General features: G+C 34.6%; 3 protein-coding genes across 3 annotated transcripts; 1 reads left to right on the forward strand and 2 right to left on the reverse strand.

Annotated features, from left to right (window-relative positions):
• LOC148302846 (uncharacterized) lies at positions 1–2,843 on the forward strand. Its single transcript, XM_088270973.1, has 2 exons — positions 1–92; positions 2,121–2,843. Exons 1-2 carry the CDS (start codon positions 66–68, stop codon positions 2,706–2,708), a joined length of 615 nt encoding a protein of 204 aa, XP_088127099.1. The 5' UTR covers positions 1–65; the 3' UTR covers positions 2,709–2,843.
• A 3,414-nt stretch (positions 2,844–6,257) lies between these two features.
• LOC148302847 (uncharacterized) lies at positions 6,258–9,641 on the reverse strand. Its single transcript, XM_088270959.1, has one exon. The coding sequence runs from the start codon at positions 9,513–9,515 to the stop codon at positions 6,348–6,350; it is 3,168 nt and encodes a 1,055-aa protein (XP_088127085.1). The 5' UTR covers positions 9,516–9,641; the 3' UTR covers positions 6,258–6,347.
• Positions 9,642–9,694: 53 nt separating this feature from the next.
• Positions 9,695–17,557, reverse strand: LOC148302848 (uncharacterized). Its single transcript, XM_088270977.1, has 3 exons — positions 17,478–17,557; positions 9,804–15,134; positions 9,695–9,700 (listed from the first exon to the last, which is right to left on the reverse strand). Exons 1-3 carry the CDS (start codon positions 17,520–17,522, stop codon positions 9,695–9,697), a joined length of 5,382 nt encoding a protein of 1,793 aa, XP_088127103.1. The 5' UTR covers positions 17,523–17,557.
• Positions 17,558–20,928: the final 3,371 nt, after the last annotated feature.

Consider the following 20,928-nt stretch of genomic DNA (forward strand, 5'->3'; position numbering starts at 1 on the left):
TTTAAACGAACTAACATCACATACTTCCCATCAACCGCTTGAAGAGTGCAACCAAACGTTTTAAAATGAAATTGGTTTCATCGTTTTTCTTGGTATGTTCAAAAATATTTTTATTAAAATACCTTTATGTATTTATATATAAAACCCTTATCCGCACCCCAATGGTGCATAGGGCACTGCGTCATATAAACGCAGTGTTATCTTGATCGTTTTACACATGAAGGAAAGGTGATCAGCCCTCCGCTTCAGGCACCAGTCCATATTGAATAAATATGACAGTGAAAAAATCACTTATATTTATTTTACCCCCCTTGCGAATCGAACCCGGGACCTCCAGAACGGTAGCCGAGCGTGCTGACCATTACACTACGGAGGCGGACGTATTTAATTATTATATGTATTACATATATACGGATTATATGTATTTAAAACATTCAAAATATTTTAACTAAAAGTCTACTTTACGCCAAATACATTGTTTCATACTCACGTACTATCCAGTTAGATTCATAACCATTTTCGGTTTTTTTGTAATTGAATCTTTGTCATTGGTAGTAGAAATTTAAAAAAGTATACGGTAAATTTTGTCATTGGTAGTGAAAATCCAAAATCTAGAGACTGTTCCGTTATCCACCATTTTGAACTATAATTACGAGTATTTTTAATGTAAGGGTGAAAATTGCAGGAACCAAAGCTTTATGATGTATACTTGTTTGCATCTTACTTCTTCTTACCCTTATCCACACCCAATGGTGCATAGGACACTGCATCATACAGAAGCAGTGTTATCTCGATCGTTAAATACACGAAGGAAAGGTGATCAGCCTTCCGCTTCAGGTACCAGTCCAGGGTCATATGAAATAAATATTAGACTAAAAAATCACTGATATTTATGTTGACTTTCTTGGGAATCTAACCCGGGACCTCCAGCATGGTATCCTAGCGTGCTGACCATTACACTACGGAGGCGGCTTTACATCTTTAGTTACTACAATTTTTCTCTATGAATATTTTCGACTTTCACTTGTGAAATGGAGATGAAATTCAATTGTGGGGGTAATCTCTTGCATTTTATCTTTCAACTGACTAGGAGCTTGAAGAAGTCCAAGTCAATTGCTTAAGTTTACTGAAGTTTGCATTTTCGATACAAAAATATCACTCTTGTTTTCGACTTGGGGTCAAGTGTGCGCCGAAAGAAATTTTTGAATTGTAACTGCACAATGCCAACTCAGTTTGGTTGAAGCTGTCAGTCTGGTACAGTTTAGTCATTTTGCTCATTACCGAACGTCATAATCATTTGTTTCTTTGATCGAGATAGTACAATAACTGATATTTATATCCTGTCTTCTTCTCCTTCTTCTTCTGTTTGTATCATGTCAGGTTTCCCTAAAGACGACTATCACTTGAGAGCAATTGTCCTTATCTTGGGCAGCTTTAAACAGCGCCACGACGGTCCCAATCTGTTTAAATCTCGTATACTCTAGAGCCAGGAGATCTGTCTTCTGCTCACGCCTTTTCGATCCTCTATTTTGCTTTTTATAATTAGGTGCAATAGCTAGAACTTCTCTTCTCTAAAGCACTCCTTTCAAGAACGTCATAAATAAAAAAACTTGATTTTTCAGGAGAACGTTTTTAAAGTTTAAAATATAATACAATGTATTAAAAATAAACATCAAGCCACTTATTGAAGTTTTTACTGTGCAATAGATCTTTTTAGGTAAAACCTAAAGGTTTTTTTTCAATTTGAAAAATATTTACCATATTAAAAAAAATAATTAAACAATATATTTTATTCGAAATGCAAAAACAACACTTTCTGTCCTGTAGCGGGTAAATATTAAGTTAAAGATATGCCTTTTTGCTGGGATATAGTACATTTTCTGGGCATTCCAAAAACATGCACAACTGAAAATTGTCGTTTTTTTATTTACGACGTTCTTGAAAGGAGTGAGCAATATCCCAGATAAGGCACCTTAATATCAGTCAGCACCTGTGTCCCTGCTCTTTCTATTTGGATCATATTCATCCTGTCCTAGAAAGCAAATACTAAACTGTTATCGAGATACTTTTAGGCAAACGACTCTAGTACATATGTATATATTTATCATTATTTTTTTCAGGTCGTGGTCACCTGTTTGCTTCATTCGACGAATTCGCATTTACTCGGAGTGGATTGTAATGGAAAAGCGTTCTTATGCGCAAATTCTACTCACTTTGTCCCTTGCATCGATGACGGCACGGGAAAGACTTCTGTGATGTTCGAGGTTTACGACGAATGTCCTCCGAATACAGTTTGTTCCAGCACCAGTGATGTGCAATGCCAAATCTTCGTTCCCCCCACGACTACCCCCAAGCCCGCTCCACCCACGGCCTGCCCCAGTACGAAGCCTTTCGGGGACCCTTCTAATTGCCAGGTTTACTACACGTGCAACGGAGCTACTAAGATAAAGAGGACTTGCGCGGCATACATGGTGTTCGATCCCGTTTCTGGAAAATGCACGACAGACATGAAAGCTTGCAGCTCCCCTACACCAAACTGCCTGGTGAACGGACATGTCAAAGATCCAAAGAACTGCTATTCGTACTTCGACTGTCAGAAAATAGGAACGAAATGGAATCCGATCAAGAAGCATTGCGAATTCGGATGTTCTTATATTACTCTATTAAGAAGTTGCATGAAAGGTAATGTTGGATGCGTGAGGTTATAAATGATCTTCACCACTAAATTACCTCATTTTTGTGATTTTTTCCATTCGTACTCAAGTACGCGAAATCAATATTTTTAATAGATTCAATTCAGGACTTTCGATATTTTCAACAATAAAAATAAATGTTTTCATGTGAGCTATGAAGATTCAAAAATAAACAGTTTATAAATAATACTTTTTGTTTTAATATTTATTTCTTGAAAGTTTTTCGCAGATACTTTGTGGCACATTTTATAAACTATATAAAAATTAAAGAACTTTGTTTTTACCACTTTTTTATTATTAGTACACTTTAACCAACCAGTTTCATCCTAATGATGACAAAGTTCTTGTCGAAACCCTTTGGTTAAAGTGTACTAATAATAAAAAAATGGTTAAAACAAAGTTGTTTAATTTTATAAAGTTTAATATTTATGTTTAATCATACTTTATGTATTACAATAGTATTTTCCTATTAATTTTGTATTTCCAAGTTTTGTTTGTCTTAATCACGGGGAATTATACTGTATTATATGAAGAAGTAAATTCTATAAAACATCTAATACTTTTTATTATTGTTGAGAGTCTGGCACTTGTCTATGGAGCTGTCTCTATAACTCTCGAAGCAAGGTCATCATCCAAATAGCTGCCATTTCTTTGTTTTTCTCTTCATCTTTCTTTTTTCCCTTTTAGTATGATAATGATAACATTTTAATATCTTCTCCGTCTTATTCCTCATTACCGAGGGTTGTGACCCATGGAAGCAATGACTCTTCTCCAATTATCCCTTGACTGCGCTGCACGTAGCGCTCCAACCACCGAGGTCCCTCCTGCTGACTTAGCTTGATCGGTCCATCGTGTGGGTATCTTCCTCTCCCCCTCTTTTTTGTGGTACTAAAAAGATTCTTATACCTCAAAATATATCGTAGTATCCTCTGTTCTGTTTTCTATTATTTATAAAATGGAGGTTTTTTCGCAGTTCGTTACTTTTAGCTAATCTTTTAGTTAATCTAGCTAAATCTTTTCGTTACACTTCTAAACAAGTGGAGGCTTAAATAAAAATATAAAAAATATTTTCGTACTTCTCTAACTCCAAAATTCAAACGCTTAATTTTTTATTCAACACTCTTAGTTAGTCATCGTTCAGCATTGATATAGAAAGACGTATGATTTTAAATAAAATCATTTTTTGTTGAGAAAAATGTGAAAAATGATATTTCGTTATTGAATGTCAGTTTAGCCATTCTGATTGCACTTCATGAATTTATTATTATTGTTATTTAAAACATAAAATAAATTAATCAGCATATGCTGAAGATTGATTCATACGTTTCGAAATTCAGGCACTGTGGCGTAGTTAGGCAGACTGCGAAACTGGCATTACGAAATAAATTCAAGAAATATTTGACGTGGTGAAACCACGTTTATCCTTTCAGGCTGGCTAAAAAAATCAATTATCAATCCATTTAATTAATTAGTCTTAGGTAAAAAAAAATTCTGTGCGCGCAAATATTTTTTATGGCTCCGACCTTTTATAATTTACCTGTCGTAAAACTAAAATGTATTTAAAAGGTTTGAATCATAAAAACTGTCGCCAACTTTGGTGGTCTTTATTATTATATACTAAGAGCATTTTGTATTATATAGCGCAAATAAAATTAAGTTTGCTAATTGAAATGTCTAGACGTTGAAAATTTTGGGGGTGGATACAAGCGCACCGTCAGCCAATGAAAAATGGTTTCGAGGGCGTGATCTTCAAGGAGAGAAACCGAATATAACGGGAAGAAATCAGTGGGATCGAGGACTTGGAAGCCGGGACTTGGAAGTCAGGACTTGGAAGCCGGCAGTTGGCCGGAAAAGAGTTGGTCGGAATAGTGACTTGGAAGCCAACAATTGGAAGGATCAGTTGGAGGGAGTAAGTCGTAAGAGGAGATCGACCAGTCGGACGGCTGGTCAGTCTGAAGACACAGAGAAGAAGAAGAGTTGGAAGGATTATTTCGGGAAATCAGTGGGATCGAGGAGTTGGAAGGAGCAGTCGGGAGAGATCAGGGGGATCGAGCAGTCAGTTAGAAGGAGCATACCTACACCAGGTTTTAAGACTTAAGTGAGGAGAAGAGCGGGAGCTCTACGCCGGGAGAGAGAGAAGATAGAAAAAAGGGAGTTACTCATCCGGAGTATCAAAAGCAAACCCACGCCGGGTCATAAGCCTCAAATTAAGAGCTGAAGCTCTACTAGGAGAAGAAGAAGATAAGAAGCAAGAATCATCGCACGGCGGCCCGTCATAAGAAGAACCTCATCCCAGCATCCACGGCGCAGCTTTTTCACAAAGGATCACGGCCACCCAACATCACTGCGCATCTTTTTCACCAAAGGTTAGAATAAGTTTAATTTAAGATAGGGTTAATTAATTTTAAGCTAATTTAAGATAGCAATTTAAGATTAGTTTAAGTTAAAGTCGCTTTCGTATAATTTTGATATTTTTAATTAAATTAATTTAAGTATATTTTTTGTGCTGAATTTTCTTTCATCTCCCTATCCCCTTCTAATATTCCCAAGGTATATCAGCTTGATAAGGTGGGCGACGTCATATTTATTTTCGATTGGTCTGGGTGCTTGTGATGCATTTTTTATATAATGTGAGACAGTAAAATTTGTTTTTTTATTAATTTTTTTTTAATGCATTATTTATCACCCTTCACTTAACAGAAAAAAACTTTTCCTTATATTTTCACAATTTTTTTACACAGTTCTTTTCAATGCAATAAAATGGATTCAAAAACTTTTAAAAATCCATTTTATATCACACTTTCAGAAAAAAAAAGTTTTCTCAATTTGTATATTTTTAAAACACCTGTGCATCATAAAGAGAAAAAGATTTTTTTGTTATTTAAATGGTATTAATGATGACGGAAAAAAGCAAAGAGAGAACCATACCTACAAAGTTTTCATTTTATATTTGACCTGTGAACTAGTAACCGAATTATCACGATCCATATTTTTCGACAGTGTACATGAACAAATCCTTAACTTGAAAAAGCTACATCATATACATTGAAAATAATAGCTTTCTAAATACAATGTTCAAAAATTATATTGTTGATGTTTTGATGAAATAAAATCAGAATCTTAATGAGTAATATAATACAATAATAATGTATTTTATATTTGAAAAAATACCGGGAAGAGGGATGCGAGGGAGGAAAAGTGAAAAGGAGAAGATCAAAGCTCAAAAGCTCAAAGCTTAAAAGACAAATTGTACAAAACGATGGACACACCACGATATTAATGTCGACTTGTTGGATCATGTTGGATAATTTTAGCGCTTACAATGTCGAGTTGAACATCGAAATCCCCATCATCGTAGACGAATTTTGATGAACGATATATAAAGACTTCGTTTAGAGTTTGTTCTACTCGTGGTAAGCGCTAAGTTGTCATATATCTGTAGTTTAAAGGTAATAATAAATAAATAAAAATCAACGGGTAATAATACTTATATTATTTATTAAACTTATAATACGAAATATTCGATTAAATTGTTTTTGTATTTGTTTGTTCTGAGAACTATATATTCAAAATTATATATTCAGCAATTTTACTTTTAATTTAAGATTTAAAAATGTATATTTTTGTCAATATTATTTACCCATATGTAAACTTTTATGGGAAGCGAGTCATACAAGTTGCGACAGATGTAAAAGCGCATTTTGAAGTGACATTGTCAAAAATCGTTGTGCTTGGACACAAATAATATTTTGATACTAGCTGTCGCAATGAGTTTAACGAACAAATGATATATTCCTTACAGTCCGATCTGCGTGTGCTCAAAAATCGGCCAACTGTAGAACAGACGTATTCAGCTCTCCGAGTAGTAGGTTTAATAGTCGTCTGTCTAACCGTGGTCTTCAAAATAGGTTTGGTTGTTGGTTTGACAGTAGGTTTTGGAGTTGGTTTGACTGTGGGTTTAAAAGTAGTCTGTGTTGTCTTGCAAGTTGCTACTGAAGTAAAAGTGCATTTAGTAGTCATTACGTCGAAAATAGTTGTTCCCGGGCATAAATAATATTTTGACACCAATTGCTTAGCTGAATTGATAGAACAAATAACATATTCCCTGCAATCAGTTCGTCTATTACTTAAAAATCTTCCAACAGACTTGCAAATAAAACTTGGTACAGTTGTCGTAAGTTTCTTAGTCGTTGCTATGTATTTCGGAGTCGTTTTAATAAGTGTTGTAGGTTTCTTTGTCGTTAAGTTTCGTTTAGTCGTCTGCACTTTCTGTGGTGTTGTTGGCTTCTTAGTCGTTATAACTTTACGCGTGGTTACAATTTTCTTTGGTGTTGTGGATTTCTTAGTGGTTATAGCTTTAGGTGTTGTTGGGATTATCTTAGTAGTCAGTGTTGACTTGCAAGTTGCTACAGTAGTAAAAGTACATTTAGTAGTTATTGTATCGAAAATGGTTGTTAACGGGCATAAATAATATTTTGACACTAATTGCTTGGCCGAATTGATAGAACAAATAACATATTCCCTGCAATCAGTTCGTCTATTACTCAAAAATCTGCCAACAGACTTGCAAATAAAACTTGGTATAGTTGTCGTAAGTTTCTTAGTCGTTGCTATGTGTTTCGGGGTCGTTTTAAACTGTGTTGTAGGTTTCTTTGTTGTTAAGTTTTCTTTAGTCGTCTGCACTTTCTGTGGTGTTGTTGGCTTCTTAGTTGTTATAACTTTAGGCGTGGTTACAATTTTCGTTGGTGTTGTGGATTTCTTAGTGGTTATAGCTTTAGGTGTTGTTGGGATTATCTTAGTGGTCAGTGTTGACTTGCAGGTTGCTACAGTAGTGAAAGTGCACTTAGTAGTAACTACGTCAAAAATGGTTGTTCCAGGGCATAAATAATATTTTGACACCAACTGTTTGGCTGAATTGATAGAACAAATAACATATTCTCTGCAATCAGTTCGTCTATTACTCATAAAACGGCCAATAGTTTTGCAAATAAAATTTGGTATGATTGTCGTAAGCTTCTTAGGTGTGGTAAAAATTTTTGGTAGTGTTGTTGGATTCTTCGTTGTTTTAATTTTCTGTGGTGTTGTGGGCTTCTTAGTCGTTATAACTTTTGGTGTTGTTATAACTTTTTGTGGTGTTGTTGGATTCTTCGTCGTTATAGCTTTTGGTGTGGTTGTTGGATTCTTCGTCGTTATAGCTTTAGGTGTGGTTACAATTTTCTGCGGTGTCGTTGGATTCTTCGTCGTTATAACTTTACGTGTGGTAACAATTTTCTGTGGTGTCGTTGGATTCTTCGTCGTTATAACTTTTAGTGTGGTTACAACTTTCTGCGTTGTCGTTGGATTCTTCGTCGTTATAACTTTAGGTGTGGTTACTATTTTCTGGGGTGTCGTTGGATTTTTAGTCGTTATTACTTTAGGTGTGGTTACAATTTTTTGTGGTGTCGTTGGATTCTTCGTCGTTATAACTTTAGGTGTGGTTACAATTTTCTGCGGTGTTGTTGGATTTTTAGTCGTTATTACCTTAGGTGTGGTTACGATTTTCTGGGGTGTCGTTGGATTCTTCGTCGTTATTGCTTTAGGTGTGGTTACAATTTTTTGAGGTGTCGTAGGATTCTTGGTCGTTATTAATTTAGGTGTGGTTACAATTTTCTGAGGTGTCGTTGGATTCTTCGTCGTTATTACTTTTGGTGTGGTGACAATTTTCTGAGGTGTCGTTGGATTCTTCGTCGTTATAACTTTAGGTGTGGTTACTACTTTCTGGGGTGTCGTTGGATTCTTTGTCGTTATAACTTTAGGTGTGGTTACTACTTTCTGCGGTGTTGTTGGATTTTTAGTCGTTATTACCTTAGGTGTGGTTACGATTTTCTGCGTTGTCGTTATTATTTTCTGGGGTGTCGTTGGATTCTTCGTCGTTATTGCTTTAGGTGTGGTCACTACTGTGGTTACAATTTTCTGAGGTGTCGTAGGATTCTTGGTCGTTATTAATTTAGGTGTGGTTACAATTTTCTGAGGTGTCGTTGGATTCTTCGTCGTTATTACTTTTGGTGTGGTGACAATTTTCTGAGGTGTCGTTGGATTCTTCGTCGTTATAACTTTAGGTGTGGTTACTACTTTCTGGGGTGTCGTTGGATTCTTTGTCGTTATAACTTTAGCTGTAGTTACAATTTTCTGCGGTGTTGTTGGATTTTTAGTCGTTATTACCTTAGGTGTGGTTACGATTTTCTGCGTTGTCGTTGGATTCTTCGTCGTTATAACTTTAGGTGTGGTTACTACTTTCTGCGTCGTCGTTGGATTCTTCGTCGTTATTACTTTAGGTGTGGTTACAATTTTATGCGGTGTTGTTGGATTTTTAGTCGTTATTACCTTAGGTGTGGTTACGATTTTCTGCGTTGTCGTTGGATTCTTCGTCGTTATAACTTTAGGTGTAGTTACAATTTTCTGAGGTGTCGTTGGATTCTTCGTCGTTATTACTTTAGGTGTGGTCACAATTTTCTGAGGTGTCGTTGGATTCTTCGTCGTTATAACTTTCGGTGTGGTTACTACTTTCTGCGGTGTTGTTGGATTTTTAGTTGTTATAACCTTAGGTGTGGTTACGATTTTCTGCGTTGTCGTTGGATTCTTCGTCGTTATAACTTTAGGTGTGGTTACTACTTTCTGCGGTGTTGTTGGATTTTTAGTCGTTATTAATTTAGGTGTGGTAACAATTTTCTGAGGTGTCGTTAGATTCTTCGTCGTTATTACTTTAGGTGTAGTGACAATTTTCTGAGGTGTCGTTGGATTCTTCGTCGTTATAACATTAGGTGTGGTTACTACTTTCTGCATCGTCGTTGGATTCTTCGTCGTTATTACTTTAGGTGTGGTTACAATTTTCTGAGGTGTCGTAGGATTCTTGGTCGTTATTAATTTAGGTGTGGTTACAATTTTCTGAGGTGTCGTAGGATTCTTTGTCGTTATTACTGGTGTGGTTACAATTTTCTGAGGTGTCGTTGGATTCTTCGTCGTTATAACTTTAGGTGTGGTTGCAATTTTAGTCGTTATAACCTTAGATGTGGTTACGATTTTCTGCGTTGTCGTTGGATTTTTCGTCGTTATAACTTTAGGTGTGGTTACAATTTTCTGAGATGTCGTTGGATTCTTCGTCGTTATAACTTTAGGTGTGGTTACAATTTTCTGAGGTGTAGTAGGATTCTTGGTCGTTATTAATTTAGGTGTGGTTACAATTATCTGAGGTGTCGTTGGATTCTTCGTCGTTATTACTTTTGGTGTGGTGACAATTTTCTTAGGTGTCGTTGGATTCTTCGTCGTTATAACTTTAGGTGTGGTTACTACTTTCTGGGGTGTCGTTGGATTCTTTGTCGTTATAACTTTAGCTGTAGTTACAATTTTCTGCGGTGTTGTTGGATTTTTAGTCGTTATTACCTTAGGTGTGGTTACGATTTTCTGCGTTGTCGTTGGATTCTTCGTCGTTATTACTTTAGGTGTGGTTACTACTTTCTGCGTCGTCGTTGGATTCTTCGTCGTTATTACTTTAGGTGTGGTTTCAATTTTATGCGGTGTTGTTGGATTTTTAGTCGTTATTACCTTAGGTGTGGTTACGATTTTCTGCGTTGTCGTTGGATTCCTTGTCGTTATAACTTTAGGTGTAGTTACAATTTTCTGAGGTGTCGTTGGATTCTTCGTCGTTATTACTTTAGGTGTGGTCACAATTTTCTGAGGTGTCGTTGGATTCTTCGTCGTTATAACTTTAGGTGTGGTTACTACTTTCTGCGGTGTTGTTGGATTTTTAGTTGTTATAACCTTAGGTGTGGTTACGATTTTCTGCGTTGTCGTTGGATTTTTCGTCGTTATAACTTTAGGTGTGGTTACAACTTTCAGCGGTGTTGTTGGATTTTTAGTCGTTATTAATTTAGGTGTGGTAACAATTTTCTGAGGTGTAGTTGGATTCTTCGTCGTTATTACTTTAGGTGAAGTGACAATTTTCTGAGGTGTCGTTGGATTCTTCGTCGTTATAACATTAGGTGTGGTTACAACTTTCTGCATCGTTGTTGGATTCTTCGTCGTTATTACTTTAGGTGTGGTTACAATTTTCTGAGGTGTCGTAGGATTCTTGGTCGTTATTAATTTAGGTGTGGTTACAATTTTCTGAGGTGTCGTTGGATTCTTTGTCGTTAGTACTGGTGTGGTTACAATTTTCTGAGGTGTCGTTGGATTCTTCGTCGTTATAACTTTAGGTGTGGTTGCAATTTTAGTCGTTATTACCTTAGGTGTGGTTACGATTTTCTGCGTTGTCGTTGGATTTTTCGTCGTTATAATTTTAGGTGTGGTTACAATTTTCTGAGATGTCGTTGGATTCTTCGTCGTTATTACTTTAGGTGTGGTTACAATTTTCTGAGGTGTAGTAGGATTCTTGGTCGTTATTAATTTAGGTGTGGTTACAATTTTCTGAGGTGTCGTTGGATTCTTCGTCGTTATAACTTTAGGTGTGGTTACTACTTTCTGGGGTGTCGTAGGATTCTTTGTCGTTATAACTTTAGCTGTAGTTACGGTTTTCTGCGTTGTCGTTGGATTCTTCGTCGTTATGACTTTAGGTGTGGTTACTACTTTCTGCGGTGTTGTTGGATTTTTAGTCGTTATTACCTTAGGTGTGGTTACAATTTTCTGCGTTGTCGTTGGATTCTTCGTCGTTATTACTTTAAGTGTGGTTACAATTTTCTGAGGTGTCGTAGGATTCTTGGTCGTTATTAATTTAGGTGTGGTTACAATTTTCTGAGGTGTCGTTGGATTCTTCGTCGTTATAACTTTAGGTGTGGTTACTATTTTCTGGGGTGTCGTTGGATTCTTCGTCGTTATTATCTTAGGTGTGGTTACGATTTTCTGCGTTGTTGTTGAATTCTTCGTCGTTATAACTTTAGGTGTGGTTACTATTTTCTGGGGTGTCGTTGGATTCTTCGTCGTTATTGTTTTAAGTGTGGTTACAATTTTCTGAGGTGTCGTAGGATTCTTGGTCGTTATTAATTTAGGTGTGGTTACAATTTTCTGAGGTGTCGTTGGATTCTTCGTCGTTATTATCTTAGGTGTGGTTACGATTTTCTGCGTTGTTATTGGATTCTTCGTCGTTATAATTTTAGGTGTGGTTACTATTTTCTGGGGTGTTGTTGGATTCTTCGTCGTTATAACTTTAGGTGTGGTAACTATTTTCTGGGGTGTCGTTGGATTCTTCGTCGTTATTATCTTAGGTGTGGTTACGATTTTCTGCGTTGTTGTTAGATTCTTCGTCGTTATAACTTTAGGTGTGGTTACTATTTTCTGGGGTGTCGTTGGATTCTTCGTCGTTATAACTTTAGGTGTAGTTACAATTTTCTGAGGTGTCGTTGGATTCTTCGTCGTTATTACTTTCGGTGTGGTCACAATTTTCTGAGGTGTCGTTGGATTCTTCGTCGTTATAACTTTCGGTGTGGTTACTACTTTCTGCGGTGTTGTTGGATTTTCAGTTGTTATAACCTTAGGTGTGGTTACGATTTTCTGCGTTGTCGTTGGATTCTTCGTCGTTATAACTTTAGGTGTGGTTACAACTTTCTGCGGTGTTGTTGGATTTTTAGTCGTTATTAATTTAGGTGTGGTAACAATTTTCTGAGGTGTCGTTGGATTCTTCGTCGTTATAACTTTAGGTGTAGTGATAATTTTCTGAGGTGTCGTTGGATTCTTCGTCGTTATAACATTAGGTGTGGTTACTACTTTCTGCAGCGTCGTTGGATTCTTCGTCGTTATTACTTTAGGTGTGGTTACAATTTTCTGAGGTGTCGTTGGATTCTTCGTCGTTATTGCTTTAGGTGTGGTTGCAATTTTCTGAGGTGTCGTAGGATTCTTGGTCGTTATTAATTTAGGTGTGGTTACAATTTTCTGAGGTGTTGTTGGATTCTTTGTCGTTATTACTGGTGTGGTTACAATTTTCTGAGGTGTCGTTGGATTCTTCGTCGTTATAACTTTAGGTGTGGTTACAATTTTCTGAGGAGTCGTCGGATTCTTCGTAGTTATTACTTTCGGTGTCGTCACAATTTTCTGAGGTGTCGTTGGATTCTTCGTCGTTATAACTTTAGGTGTGGTTACTACTTTCTGCGGTGTTGTTGGATTTTTAGTCGGTATAACCTTAGGCGTGGTTACGATTATCTGCGTTGTCGTTGGATTCTTCGTCGTTATAACTTTAGGTGTGGTTACAATTTTCTGCGGTGTTGTTGGATTTTTAGTCGTTATTACCTTTGGTGTGGTTACGATTATCTGCGTTGTCGTTGGATTCTTCGTCGTTATAACTTTAGGTGTGGTTACAATTTTCTGCGGTGTTGTTGGATTTTTAGTCGTTATTACCTTAGGTGTGGTTACGATTTTCTGCGTTGTCGTTGGATTCTTCGTCGTTATAACTTTAGGTGTGGTTACTACTTTCTGCGGTGTTGTTGGATTTTTAGTCGTTATTACCTTAGGTGTGGTTACGATTTTCTGCGTTGTCGTTGGATTCTTCGTCGTTATAACTTTAGGTGTGGTTACAATTTTCTTAGGTGTCGTTGGATTCTTCATCGTTATTACTATAGGTGTCGTTACTATTTTTTGGGGTGTCGTTGGATTCTTCGTTGTTATTGTTTTAAGTGTGGTTACAATTTTCTGAGGTGTCGTAGGATTCTTGGTCGTTATTAATTTAGATGTTGTAACAATTTTCTGAGGTGTCATTGGATTCTTTGTCGTTATTACTTTAGGTGTGGTTACAATTTTCTGAGGTGTCGTTGGATTCTTCGTCGTTATTACTTTAGGAGTGGTTACAATTATCTGAGGTGTCGTTGGATTCTTCGTCGTTATAACTTTAGGTGTGGTTACAATTTTCTGCGGTGTTGTTGGATTTTTAGTCTTTGTTACCTTAGGTGTGGTTACGATTTTCTGCGTTGTCGTTGGATTTTTCATCGTTATAACTTTAGGTGTGGTTACTATTTTCTGGGGTGTTGTTGGATTCTTCGTCGTTATTGCTTTAGGTGTGGTTACAATTTTCTGAGGTGTCGTAGGATTCTTGGTCGTTATTAATTTAGGTGTGGTTACAATTTTCTGCGGTGTTGTTGGATTTTTAGTCGTCGTTACCTTAGGTGTGGTTACGATTTTCTGCGTTGTCGTTGGATTTTTCATCGTTATAACTTTAGGTGTGGTTACTATTTTCTGGGGTGTTGTTGGATTCTTCGTCGTTATTGCTTTAGGTGTGGTTACAATTTTCTGAGGTGTCGTAGGATTCTTGGTCGTTATTAATTTAGGTGTGGTTACAATTTTCTGAAGTGTCGTTGGATTCTTCGTCGTTATAACTTTAGGTGTGGTTACAATTTTCTGCGGTGTTGTTGGATTTTTAGTCGTTATTACCTTTGGTGTGGTTACGATTTTCTGCGTTGTAGTTGGATTCTTCGTCGTTAGAACTTTAGGTGTGGTTACTATTTTCTGAGGTGTCGTTGGATTCTTCGTCGTTAGAACTTTAGGTGTGGTTACAATTTTCTGAGGTGTCGTTGGATTCTTCGTCGTTATAACTTTAGGTGTGGTTACTATTTTCTGCGGTGTTGTTGGATTCTTCGTTGTTATAATTTTAGCTGTGGTTACAATTTTCTGCGGTGTTGTGGGCTTCATCGTCGTTATTACCTTAGGTGTGGTTACGATTTTCTGCGTTGTAGTTGGATTCTTCGTCGTTAGAACTTTAGGTGTGGTTACAATTTTCTGAGGTGTCGTTGGATTCTTCGTCGTTATTACTTTAGGTGTGGTTACAATTTTCTGAGGTGTCGTTGGATTCTTCGTCGTTATAACTTTAGGTGTGGTTACAATTTTCTGATGTGTCGTTGGATTCTTCGTCGTTATTACTTTAGGTGTGGTTACTATTTTCTGGGGTGTCGTTGGATTCTTCGTTGTTATAACTTTAGCTGTGGTTACAATTTTCTGCGGTGTTGTGGGCTTCTTCGTCGTTATTACCTTAGGTGTGGTTACGATTTTCTGCGTGGTAGTTGGATTCTTCGTCGTTAGAACTTTAGGTGTGGTTACTGTTTTCTGGGGTGTCGTTGGATTCTTCGTCGTTATTATTTTCGGCGTGGTTACAATTTTCTGAGGTGTCGTTGGATTCTTCGTCGTCATAACTTTAGCTGTGGTTACAATTATCTGCGGTGTTGTAGGCTTCTTCGTCGTTATAACTTTAGGTGTGGTTACAATTTTCTGAGGTGTTGTTGGATTTATCGTTGTTATGATGTATTGACATTGAAACTCATTATTTTTATCACAAAACGTTTCGGCGTCGCATGTTTGTTCATCTCCTAATGCTAACATATTTGTCCCATCGAAAACGCATTCTAAATATGTCGTATTACTTGTGCAGAAGAACGTTTTGCCCTCACAGTCAATGAGTTCTTGTAAATGTACATTCTGGAGCACAGTTATCTGAAATAAACAAAAAAAAATTATTCTGTATTAACAACATTTAGTAGCATCTAACATTTTTATCTGGATTTTATAGAATTATCTTTTCTAATGGTTTTATCCTTTTCTTTTTCCTTTAAATTTTGTTTTATCAAAAAGTTAATAATTTTTTAGTAATACGTTCATTAGAGGGAAGGATCATTACACAGGTCTTTAACTTGAATTTAAAATGCTACCCCATCTGAGTTGTATAAAATGTTTATATATTTAGATAATATTGACAAAAAAGGACCTCTATTTTTTTTTAATACGTAAAATTTAATAAATTATTTACATATTATATGCAATATTAAATTAAACATTATTTAAATAAATTCAATTATTTTATTTAAAGAGCAAGTTTAAAAGTCAATTTATATTATATTTATAGTCGATCATCAATTTATCAATATAGTTTTTCTTTTGGTTGAGATAATTATCGATCGGAATTTTTTTTACTGAAATAAGTTATGAGTTATTTAAATAAATTAACTCCTTTTGAATTTGCCATCCGCTTGATTCTATCACAGATAATCGGGATCAAACCGTACCTGTAAATATTTTATTTGACAAGTTTTCTAAGTAACTATTTATGTTATCACTGCAACAAGGTTGATTCATTACAATTGGGATAGCGGAGAACTACTTTGTAATATATAAATAAAAACGTATTTTTCTCTTTCTTTAATGTAGGGTGGTATAAAATTGTAAAGAAAATATAATTATTCTTATAAACTTCGCAAATTTTAAAACAGATTTCTCATCAATGATATGTTTTGTAGCCTAAGATCACCTTGCCTTCATATATATATATATATATATATATATATATATATATATATATATATATATATATATATATATATATATATATATATATATATATATATATATATATATATATATATATATATATATATATATATATATATATATATATATATATATATATATATATATATATATATATATATATATATATATATATATATATATATATATATATATATATATATATATATATATATATATATATATATATATATATATATATATATATATATATATATATATATATATATATATATATATATATATATATATATATATATATATATATATATATATATATATATATATATATATATATATATATATATATATATATATATTTATATATATTTAAATATATATATATATATATAAATATATATATATATATATAAATATATATATATATATAAATATATATATATATATATATATATATATATATATATATATATATATATATATATATATATATATATATATACATACATATATATATATATATATATATATATATAGATATATATATATATATATATATATATATATTTATATATATATATATTTATATATATATATATATATATATATATATATATATATATATATATATATATATATATATATATATATATAGTTCATAGAAATTAGAATATTTCATAGAAAATACAATAGATTAACGTGATGTAGAATTCATAAAACAGGAGACGAATGCTTTACTCCAGACGTGAATGTATTTAAAAATTACTTTTCCACCAAAAATCCATAAATTTTCAATTTCATTAATTGATTTGACAGTCACTTCGTGGTAATCTATTTTTTAATTTAAGATTTTCTTAGTAAATACCACTATTTCTTAAAATCTACTGTGACACATGTTCCTGCCCCCTTTTCAACCTTCAACGTCCCAAGGAATTCTAAAATTTGGAATTAACTTCACATATGGAATGCATGGAAACACGTTTCACAATAGATTTTAAGAAATAGTGGTATTTAAAAAAAAACTATAACTGTCGTCAAGAAAAGGCGATTCAGTTGGCTTGGCCATGTACTCCGCATGCCTCCTGAGAGCCTTAATCAAGCTTGCATCTTTTACAAGGCATCAGGTTCGCGTCGCACATGACGACCACTGCTGACGATTCGTCGGCAGTTCTCGTCAGAACCTCGGGACGCGGATCTGAGGATGGAGGATGCAAGGGAGCTGGCAGCCGATAGAAAAGCATGGAGACAGTTTGTGGACTCCATATGCTCCACCTAGGGAGCGGATATGGTTGAATAATATAATCATAAAACTAAAATTAAAAAAAATTAATACATCTTCGATGAGAAAATTTGTTTAAAATTACCCATGTTTTCTGCATACACTTGTTTGTATTTTCCATCATTGATCAAAATTACGAAGCGTATTTTTCCCCTGAAGTCATTACGTTGACCATTCTCCTTATTTTACATAACACCCGATATAAAACATAAAAAAATACAATGTTTACTTACCGCAATTAAAACACAAGTAAATAATATTTTGTGTTTGGTTTCCATTTTGGATCGCGTGTTGAGCTTTGCCTCTCTCACGAGAGAATAGTATTATTATATTTCTTTCATGAAGATAGACTTTATTGTTATTATAACTCGCTTGTATTTATAACGCATTTTATTTGAATTACGTTTGTGTTTGAATTATGTGTATGCTGTTTATAAATCATTTAAATCGTAATTTACCTCTCATATTTACAGTATTATATAGTACTATTTACTCATTCAAAGAGAAGGTTGTATTACTTGCCTATTATACCATTTATATTAAAATTTAATAAGAAATGCTACAATATTTCAAAGATTTTTTTTAACTAACTAACTAACTAACTAACCATCACGCCGCTTCCCCGCAGGGGTAGGCAGAGAGAATAGAGCGCCACACCACTCTGTCCTTGCAAACATTCTTCGCCTCTTCCCCGTTCATGCATCTCCTCATACATACCCGCCGATTGTTACAACTCCTAACCTGACCACTTTCAAGTATTTGGCATACCTGATCATGCCATGTTTTTCTCGGTCTTCCTCTGCTTCTTTTCCCGCTAACATTCACCTCATAAATTTGTTTTACCGTTCTTTCCTCACTCATTCGTTCTACATGTCCAAACCATCTCAACACACCTTTATTAATTTTATCGATAATGCTTATCTCAGCTTTGCATTCCTTCCTTATTTCACTATTCGTACATCTATCATACATCGTTTTGTCGCACATTCTTCTAAGAGATTGCATTTCGACTTCGACTTCGAGAGATTTTTTTTTGTATAAGAAAAAAAAACAATTATTATCACAAAGGCATAAAGACCGCCTGCGTAGTGTAATTCATGGTCAGTACGCTACTGTTCTGGAGGTCCTGGATTCGATTCCCAGGGGGGGTCATATAAATAAAAATGATTTTTTCACTCTAATATTTATTCAATATTCCCCTGGATTGGTACCTGAAGCAGAGGGCTGATCACCTTTCCTTCGTTTGTGAATGATCATGAAAACTCTGCGTATATATGATGCAGTGCCCTATGCACCATTGGGGTGCGGATAAGGGTTTTATTATTATTTATTTCATTATTATGTATGAGGATACGCATGAATGTGGGAGAGGCGGATAATGCAAAGTCATTTGGTGTGGCGTTCTATTATCTCTGCCTACTCCAGCAGCAAGCGGCGTGATGGTTAGTTAGAAAGTTAAAAGATATGTTATGTAATCAAGAACGTGAAAATAATCTACTCGTACATCAGTTTGATCCTTGAGCCTTTTTTAAAAATAAATAATCTACCTTCAAGGATTTACGTGAAACGAAGCATGTAATAATATGACCAAGATACAGAAAAGCAATTTCCTTAACACAGATTTTCCCGAGATATATCAATATTGAGATGCTCCGCTTGTATGTTAAGCTAACCACACATTGTCACTTTTTCCCTTGTGTCAATTTTTTATAACATGTACGAGTATCACTTCGGAGTGGCATGATATATTCCTTCATATATTCTGAAAACATAGGAACGTATTATTTGAACATAAAATAAAATTGAAAATAAGTATGTACACGATACCAAAGTGCAACACCGAGATAAGAAAACAATTATAACAAAATTATAATTATTTGGAATTAATCCTACAGATATAAAAATTTCTTATAGATATAAAAAAAAAACTCTTAATAAAACTAACAAAAGAAGCCATATATGAGAAATTAAAACTTATATGATATATAGGATGTTTTTTAGGGGTATACAAATTCAAATTTCCCGCAAAATTGATGTGCTTCTGTTAAATCTAATCAAATCAACTGTACTTATACAGACTCAATTTGACAGTTAACAGTTGATTTGCAGTCAGTGCGTTTTGCCATTTCACCATGAATGTACCGAATTACCATCCCAGTAGTATACCCAGTATACCCAGTATACCGGCCCAGTGAATGGGCCGAAACGATATTCAGCTTGATACTCTTTTTCAACGCAAAATTTTGGTCACCGATGAGGCACATTTTTGGTTAAATGGCAATAAGGAGAATTTCCGAATTTGGAGTGGAGAAAACCCAGAAGCCTTTGTCGAGACTCCCTTAATTTCATTAAAAGTCACTGTTTAGTGTGCTTTATGGGCATGTGGAATCATTGGCCCATATTTTTTTAAAGACGATGTCGGTCAGACTGTTACGGTCAATGGAGAGCGCTACACAACCATGATTAAATTGATTGATTTTAAAAAAAATTAATTGTTTACTTAGTAAATATCACTATTTCTTAAAATCCACTGTGACACGTGTTTCGATGCATTCCGCTTCATTTTCAAACACCGTATGACGGTGATTAAAAATAATGGAACCTATCCCTCAGTTTTGTATGTACTCCAAGTCTTTTTTATGCGATTCAAGTGTAATTTGTATTTGAAGCACTAACTTTGTGATTTTCCATTTTATAATTAAAATGTAACTTTGTTTTAAAATCACAATAAATATTTTATTATATCTTAATTATTTGGGTGCACAGCGTCTTACTCAAACAAAACATACTTTAACCTGCTGCTAGGTATATTTTTCTTCTTCTGACCCTCACCTGAAGCCAATAGTGCATAGGTCACTCCATAAAAAAATCCAACCTATCTTAATCTTTTCTAATCCTTATCCACACTCAAATCAGTGTTATTTTGTTATCATTCATTATTTGAAATCATGGCGATCAGTCGTGCGCTTCAGGAACCACTCCAGGGTGATATTAAAAATATATGAATAATGAATCAGTTAGCTATATTCTGATCCCCTCTAGGAATCGAACCGGGACCTCAAACATCTAAATCTATCTTCTCCTAAATTGTGTCCATATGGCATGTTTTTCTTTTTCATTTTCAAATTACTGTTTGCCCAATTACACTTTTTTCATTTACACAAATATATAAGAAATAAATATGTAAAAGAAACAGTCAAAAGGAAGTCTATATAATCATTTTATACAAAAAATATATAATAATAATAATAAAACCCTTATCCGCACCCCAATGGTGCATAGTAATCATAATCATATAAACGCTGTGTTATCTTGAACGTTTACACATGAAGGAAAGGTGATCAGCCCTCCACTTCAGGCACTAGTCCAGGGTAATATTGAATAAATATGACAGAGAAAAAATTACTTATATTTATTTTACCCCCCTTGGGATTCAAACCCGGGACTTCCAGAACGGTAGCCGAGCGCGCTGAACATTACACTACGGAGGTGGACAACAAAAAAATAGAAAGATAAAACAAAACCATCAGACATCAAGTCATGTTCATAAAAAATATCAACTTTTGATATCGTAGGGTATGCAGCAAATCAATTATATTTCCCTTATGCATTAGTAAAGGTAAATTGGATTAATGAATTCGGCAGTAACTTTGTAATATCTAACCATTTTCAATATAAATATCA

The sequence above is a fragment of the Brachycentrus maculatus genome, unplaced genomic scaffold (assembly GCF_059751285.1).
Source record: "Brachycentrus maculatus isolate JH-2025_06_01 unplaced genomic scaffold, ASM5975128v1 h1tg000405l, whole genome shotgun sequence".
Lineage (NCBI taxonomy): Eukaryota > Metazoa > Arthropoda > Insecta > Trichoptera > Brachycentridae > Brachycentrus > Brachycentrus maculatus.

Excerpts from the sequence above, each read along its gene's own strand:
- LOC148302848 (XM_088270977.1), bottom strand. The coding sequence starts at position 17,522 with ATGGAAACCAAACACAAAATATTATTTACTTGTGTTTTAATTGCG. Across the intron at positions 15,135-17,477 it reads TTACTTGTGTTTTAATTGCG|ATAACTGTGCTCCAGAATGT; the intron begins GTAAGTAAACAT and ends TGTTTATTTCAG.
- LOC148302846 (XM_088270973.1), top strand. The coding sequence starts at position 66 with ATGAAATTGGTTTCATCGTTTTTCTTG. Across the intron at positions 93-2,120 it reads TGGTTTCATCGTTTTTCTTG|GTCGTGGTCACCTGTTTGCT; the intron begins GTATGTTCAAAA and ends TATTTTTTTCAG.
- LOC148302847 (XM_088270959.1), bottom strand. The coding sequence starts at position 9,515 with ATGCAGAAAGTAGTAACCACACCTAATGTTATAACGACGAAGAATCCA.